Genomic DNA, 7934 nt, shown 5'->3' with positions numbered 1-7934 from the left:
CCTTCCTTCCTTCCTTCCTTCCTCCCCCCTCCCTCTCTCCCTCCCTCCCAGTAAACATTAATTTCTAAAATGTGAACCCAACATGGATCAACAGGAACTCTTGGATCCTTTGTTAAATTGTGTATTAAACTTTTTTACCTAAATATCAGTTTTTCTTCTTCCTTTGTTCTTTGTAGCTCTACTTTCCTATGTCTTTCTTTGCGTTGCTTCCTCTCTTTAATTGGTCAGATGGTTTCTCCATGTTGGGTTTTATGTTCAGAACTAAAAGCTCTGCATGTTTCATGACTTACTGAGCTGCTTGGCGCCGACCCAAACCCACATTTGTTTCTGATTTTGGAGTAATGAGTGCATTGAAATGATGATCTATATGTCCTGCCTTCTGCTATATTAATCACTGCAGATGAACAGAAGTTTTTACGTTTCATCGGATCGTCGGTACCGCTCACCATCTGCCTGTTTAATAATTTACTCTACCTCTATAACTTTAACGGCTTTTTCAGAACTTTGCGGTAAATTTGAGGCCAACATCTGGACTCGGATAAAGCTTCCAACAGCTCAGAAATCTGTTTATGTCTTCGTTAAATCTATTTCTGATGCTGCTGAATAGACGGCAAACTAAATATATATTTATGACATAAAAACCTGCAAAAACTTTTCATTTAAATGAGAGCTACAACTAAAGATTATATTTGTTAGCGATTAATCAAATATTCTGGCAATTATTTGATTAATCAGAATATTGAAAAGTGGCACATTTTACAGATTTTTGTTTAAGTCTGTTTATACAATATTACAAATGCATCAAAATATGTTATTTCCTAAAATGCAACAACATAGCATTCCTTGAGTTTATACTTTATCATTTGTACAAATTATGCAATTTCTTTTCACCATAAATATGAAATGTATATATTTTTGTCCAATTTTATATTAATTACTGCTCTGACTGTGTTGTTTTCAGTAAATATCCCTTTTTTGAGTCTGTTTACTCCAGTTAATGATTAATCGATAACTAAATTAGTTGACGGTTATTTCAACAATCAATTAATCATGATTTTTCTGATTAATCGTTTCATCTCTAATTGAAATGTGTTTTTTTTTTTTTGTTTCTTCCAGGAAGTATAAAAGGTGCAACAATAGTGGACGCTCTGGATACACTCTACATCATGGAAATGTTTGAGGAGTTTGAAACTGCCACAGATTGGGTGGAGAAAAACCTGGACTTCAATGTGGTAAGTTAATAAAATAACAACTAATCAATAATCAAAGAGTTTCATATTTACTTTCAAAAACATAAAAAAGTGCTGTGGTTTAGTAGGACATTAAATAATTCAAGTGTTTTTCTTTTTAAAGAACAAAAAACTTTGAATTCTGAAGCTTTTTCATTGTTTCTAAAGAAATATCTGCTTTGGTTTATTAAATTAAACATTCTGATCAAGAGTTATCATGTTTCTGATGAAACTCTGGCTTAAAATGGTCAAAACAACACATACATTTAGTTCTCCTTCATTTCTCCTTATTGTTGTCAATAAAATCCTAATCAAATCATCATAAGAGGATCTTTAAAAGTTAAAACCTCCAGCAATAAATCTGAGTTTTCTTTATGCTACTGAAAAAGGAGTTAGTTAAAGTTTCTTTAGGTGAAATAGGACTGTATATTTTTTACTCTGTGTTGACTAATGAGCTCAGCAGCTTGTGTTCCTGAAGATATGAACGTCGGTACAGCGCAGGCAATTTGCCCTCTTCTCCTTTGATGTTTCCCTTTATTCTCGAGCCATCCTCATTATGATTAAGAGCCTCTCATTAAGAGGAGGCAGAAAACCATTTTAGCTTTGCTTTAGCGTAGTTATGACTGTCTGTGGATCGGTGTCGTAACCAGATTCATCTAAACCAACCAAATATAACTGAAAAATCAGCTGTAACAGCCACAACTGACAGGGAATCAGCCCGTCTTTGTTTAGTCTTCCATCTAAAGAAAAAGTGTTCATGCTTTGAATGCGAGACATTTTTCTTCATGTCCTTGTAAAATGAAGCCACGTCTCTTATTTTATTATTTTTTATTTTTTTTTTTGCTGTTGCTGCTCTTTTGCATAATCCTTCCTGATTCCAGTGTGTGGCAGTTGTTGGCCTGTCAGTCAAGCTGGATTATATCAGCAGAGAGCCAATTGTTTCCTGGCATAAACTCCTTATTTCCTGCAGGAGTAGAAAAACCCAGAGAAGTACGGCTCACGACAGTTTGTAGAGACAATTTAGAGGATTTCAACTGGGAAGGCTCCAGCATGCTACTAGTTCCTGGAGGATAGAGAGGATTGTGAATATGAGAACTGGGATATGACAATGTTGTTAATGACTTAGTTATGCCGTGTCTACACTACTAGATACTTTGAAAACACTTGTATTTAGAGCTGAATGTAACAATTATTGCTATCATTCAAGCGATTATTCGATTAACCATACGATTAATCGGATAAAACATTTGCTCATTCCACCTAAGCTTAGTATAATATTAGGAATACATTAAAAATACAAATAAACAATTTATTTTTGAAACAAGAAACTAAGTATGTAATTAAGTAAAATAATGCCGCATTCCTTTAGTAAATTTGAAGTTAAAATTATGCTACTTAAGATTTAGCTAAAACATATTTACAGACAAATATGTTATACATGTTACATATATTTTTTGTAAAGGTTTGAGCTAATTACTGCTCTCCATATGTTTTATTGATTATTCAGAAGATGAATTGATTAATCGGATTAATAATTTGCTCATGCTGCAGATTTTTCATTTGGTGTTTAAGATCATTTTAACACAATATTAGAAATAAGTAAGTAAATTCCTTTTCTAAATAAGAAAATAAACTTTTTATAACCAAAAAGGCAATAACAAAGCATTGCCTAATAGATTTTATTTTATTTTTTACAGAAATTGGACCAGGGCTTGAACTATGTCACTTGAGGAGTTCTGGGAGGGTTTATGTTTGATGCAAAAAGCTTTTTTTTATACAGTTTTGCATTAAATACTGCCCTGTAATTAGCTAATTATCTTTTTTTGCCTGTACACTCCATTTAACAATTAGTTGTTTACAAACTTAGTTGACTGATAATCGATTAATCACAATTAATTTGATTAATTTTTTCTGCCCTGCTCGTATTTATTTACAGAATTTGAAACAGGTTAAGCTGGAACATATTTACAGAGAAAGAAGTTGCTTTTTTATCTTAAGTGTATATATTTTTGTACAGTTTTGAGTCTTTATACTCTGGTTGACGATTAATCGATTACTTAATTAGTTGACGATTATTTCAAGTAATCGATTCATCTTCACTAACCGCTTGTATTTATGCAATATTCATTCAATTCAGAAATACTTTAACATTAAAGTATCATCAAAGAGTCTTGGTGGCATGTTAACTTTTAAATATATCACATTGCATCTCCTGGATGACACCATCACTTGTTGGCAAGCTCTGCTAATCCACTTCATTTGTTTTTGCCGCTCTTCTTTAAACCACCAACAGGCATATTTTGATTATTTCTCCAGTCGTAGCCTCTCAAAATGCTCCCAAGTTTCTCTTTTTGACGTTTTAATAGAGCAGATGCTTGGTGATGATAGGCATCCCTTCTGCTCCAAAGATTTTTAGGTGGATCATTAACTCATTGGCTTTTGCTGAAGTTCCACAAATCGTTTTCAGCTAGGAAATGGCCACGCTTAGTCAGTTTCCTGCATGCTCTGTAATGGCCTAAATGTTGCAACATCAGGAGACTTGATTCTGAGCTTGCCAACCTTTTTTCAGGAGGGAGATAGTGTCATACAAATGCTGACTCACAGGGTCATTGCCCAACAGTTTAAAGCTGTAATAAATGCTGAAGTCCAGCACATGAATAAATCACTGCTGTAAATGGGAAGAAATAATCATCCTGAGTTGGCAAAATTAAAGAATCCAAAAATAGTTATTCGGTTTTAGTTTTGAATGAATTAAAGAGAAAGGAGAATGAGTATGAGAAAGTTTGAATACGTTTTTCTTTTTTTTTCTTACTATCTGAAGTTAAATCAGACCAAACTTCTCTTGTTTTTGATCAGTTAAAATTACCAAAATTATTTCTATTTGCTAAACAACAATAAAAGGGAAAAAATGACAGATTTATTTAATAATGTGGTCAAAATCAGAAGTTTTGACCACATTTCCTCAGTTATTGGTAGGATTGCCGTCTTCTCATAGTTTGCTGGAGTTCTGGTCCATTCCTCTCGACAGAACAGGTGTACAAATTCTCTACAAGATTGATATCATGCCCAATTATAAATTTTGTTGTCCTTGAACTGTTTTATAACCACGTTAACTGTTAGTTTTGGGGTAAAACCAGTCTGAGCTGATGTTACAAGCATCCCAGTTTGTCCTCCAGATGCAATGATGGTTATTATGTCCAAACAGTTACACTTTAGTTTCGTCCAACCAAATGACATGTCTCCAAAAATGAAGGCATTTATCATTGTGTGCATCTGCAAACTGAAATCTGGCTTTTAGGTTTCTTTTGGAGTAATGGCTTCTTCCTCGCTGAGCGGCATTTCAGCCCAAGTCTGTATAGGACAGGTTTCTTTCATTCTTACCAGCTTCAGCAGCATCTTCACAAAGTCTTTGGCTTTTATTTTGAGGTCAGTTTGAACGTTTTGCTCCAGAAACCCAACATTATGATGGCTGGACATTCCCATTATGTCTATACTTGTCGAAAAAATTACATTTTGTAATTGCAGTGTTTCCATAAAAGAAGAAACACAATTAAAATCACAAGTGAATAAATTTGTTCATGCAATAAGTCATTAAAAAACTTACCGCACCGTCATCCTTCAACTAGTTCCTGTTGTCTCTTTGTGTTTTGCGACAGTGGCAACATCCTGTTGTTGATCATGTGACCCGTGTGATGCAAAAAAAGTGTTTCCATTGCAGTTTTGCTAATTACAAAAATTTGGCCAAAATACTCCTCATATCCTTGTGCCAAAACGTTTTATCAACAAAACAGTTTTGTTTTTGTTTTCTTCCAAAATTGCCATTTTTCCATTAAGCAAATTTATTTTCAAAATGTCAAATTGGGCTGGAAACATCTACAGATCAATCTCTGACATATTCTTGCTCTAATTATTTCAGAATTTAGTAAATCTAAATAATTTTGGTAATTGTAAATGTGCTAAAACAAGAGAAGTTTGGTTTTGTTTTTAACTTCAGGTAGTGAGGAAAAAAAGATGCATTTATTCTGTGTATGTAAACTTCTGGTTCCGTCTGTGAGTTTAAATCAGCAGAAATTAACCAAACTGTCAGCCGCGTCATTCAGCGGTTCCGGCTTTCAGAAAAATGACTGGAGATATTTTCCATTTGTTTTTCCCACAGGACAACCTATTGTCGTATCTCAGTTTGGCAGCAGCGGCTTATGAGAGCTGTCAGTCAAGCTCAACATCTTCATCTGACTCAGGAATCTGTTCAGAAAAACTCAATTTTCTGCCGCAGTGACAAATACTATGACAACTGTTATTTTGGGATGCACTATTATTGTCTAGAAAGATGGGCATTGTTATTTTGTAGATATTGTTCACTTAATCTCTGTCATTTTGAGCAGCTGAAGAGTTGGAGGATGTATTAGTGCTGTTTAACACATGGCAATAAATTTACCATGGCACAATCTCTTTTTTTTCTTAAAAATAATCTGCAGATTATAGTAGGAAGCAGAGGATTCTTGTTTATCCTTATTAAGAAAAGACGTTAAAATTGAGTTTTTACTTGAAACAGACAAGAATAATGGAGTTGGCATTTTAAACTATCTTTAGCCTCTTATGTTATGAAGTAGCCTACCACTCTGACTGATTGTAGAGGAAAGTGCTTTGGAGTTCTCTGAACTTGATGAAGTGCTATACAAGCACAGGCTCTTACCATTTAATGTGGTTTTTACATCACATTTTAGTCTTTCTCTAAAACGATTAATCGCGATTAATTGATTTATAAAATAATTTAGTAATCAATTAATTGTTAACTGGAGTCAATAAAGGCCATTTGCTGAAAGAATAACATACTCAGAGCAGTAATAAAGCCAAAACTGTTGAAAACTATTTTTCATTTAAGATGAAAAATCAACTTTATCTGTAAATAAGTTCTATCCAGAGCTCCACAAGTGGCATTTTTAGTTTCACCTGATTCAGATTACATATAAAAACAATACTAGTAAACACTTTTTGCTGTCCGGTTATTAAATTATCAACAAATTTGTATACAGTATTTTTTTTTTTTTAGCTGCAGATGCATCAAGCTTAAAGAAATGCTGTTATTACATTTCAGGCAATAAGAGTTTTATTATTAATTTTAAAAAGTAATTGAATAGGCTAACTCCTTCCAGCCAGAAATAATAAACATTTCCCAGAATCCCATGTTCATCAGAGAGTCAGAAGTTATTCCCTCCACTTTGACTCGTTTTCCGGGACGCCCCTGGGAGCGATGTTCAGAAACTAACAGTCCAGGGTAGCGGTGTTGGTTGTGGCAGCAAGAAATCAGCTGTCTTGTTTAATTTGTGCCTGCTTTTAAAAATCAGCAGAGCTGTGATTTATTGTTGCATTTAAGCCGTTTCAGAAGCAGCAGCCATGCCAGCAGCTCTGTAAAGTCGATCAGTGCAACAATATAAACCAAACCTCTCCCTGGCAGAGCTGGAGTTCCCTTTTGGTTTTGGTTCAGATGATGAAACAAAGTTGGGGGATATATTATGACCTTTAGTTTTGGGCTAACAAGTTTACATGACAGTCACTATAACTAGCAGGAATATAAGTTTTCTGCATCATATGTGTTTGTTTTTCTTTTCTTTGGTGCAGAATGCAGAAGTTTCTGTGTTTGAGGTGAACATCAGGTTTGTTGGAGGTCTGCTGTCTGCCTACTACCTGTCTGGGAAAGAGGTAAGGAGATTCATTCACTGTTTTTCATGCTGTTTCTGCACTGCAAAAACACTAAATCTTACCAAGTATGTTTGGTCTAGTTTCTGGCGCAAATATCTTAGTTTTATCTTATTTCAAATGTACTCGCTTACAAATAACATTTAGGCAAGATATAGGAGCTTGTTTTAAGTAAAAAATTATTTAATATTGATTTTTTAAAAAGTGCTGTTGCATTGACATGTTATAAATGAAATAATCTGCCAGTGGAACTCAAACTGGGTTGCTAGGTGACGTGCTGGGCTTGGCTGGTGTTGCTAGGTGACGTGCTGGGCTTGGCTGGTGTTGCTAGGTAATGGTACCAGCAGAAGTAATACTTTTCCATCAATTTTAAAGAATTACTTACTTAAAACAAGCTCCTATCTTGCTGATAATAATAAGTGAGTTATTTTTGTCTTATTTTAAGTGTCGTAAGATATTTGCAGTAGAAATTAGATCACAGATGCTTGGTATTTTTTGGAAGTTGGGATGTTCCTTTGGCCTTTAGAGGTAAAACATTTCCTGGAATGTAAGATTGCTGATGGAATATTTCACCAGAATCGCTTCATATCCCAACTAATTCAGGTTTTGAGTCTAGAGAGAGATTCTTTCAGTGAATTTCATGTGAAAGACTTTACTATGTTGCTATGAGATTTTTACCTGCAGTGCTGAGTCAGTGTGGGAATTAGGTGTAATTTTTCCTAATATGAGTAATTATATGATTCAACAGACTCCCTAACTGCCTGAAAACCTCTGGGAGGAAAAGTCTCCAAATTTCACTTTAGAACGAGGCCATTTGATGGNTTATGCCGTGTCTACACTACTAGATACTTTAAAAACACTTGTATTTAGAGCTGAATGTAACAATTATTGCTATCATTCAAGCGATTAATCGATTAACCATACGATTAATCGGATAAAACATTTGCTCATTCCACCTAAGCTTAGTATAATATTAGGAATACATTAAAAATACAAATAAACAATTTA

At 34.3% G+C, this 7934-nt stretch overlaps 1 protein-coding gene across 1 annotated transcript in view; it reads left to right on the top strand.

The window, feature by feature from the left end:
- The window catches only part of LOC107833082 (mannosyl-oligosaccharide 1,2-alpha-mannosidase IA-like), a 54032-nt gene extending 46341 nt beyond the window's left edge, over positions 1–7691 (top strand). Inside the window, exons 3-5 of the mRNA XM_016661303.1 lie at positions 1117–1232; positions 6849–6960; positions 7675–7691. Coding sequence (XP_016516789.1) covers positions 1117–1232; positions 6849–6960; positions 7675–7691 — 245 coding nt within the window. The remainder of the gene's footprint in view (positions 1–1116; positions 1233–6848; positions 6961–7674) is intronic.
- Positions 7692–7934: the final 243 nt, after the last annotated feature.

This window comes from Poecilia formosa, unplaced genomic scaffold (assembly GCF_000485575.1).
Source record: "Poecilia formosa unplaced genomic scaffold, Poecilia_formosa-5.1.2 Scaffold322, whole genome shotgun sequence".
In the NCBI taxonomy this organism is placed as follows: domain Eukaryota; kingdom Metazoa; phylum Chordata; class Actinopteri; order Cyprinodontiformes; family Poeciliidae; genus Poecilia; species Poecilia formosa.
This window is presented reverse-complemented; position numbering and strand designations above follow the sequence as displayed.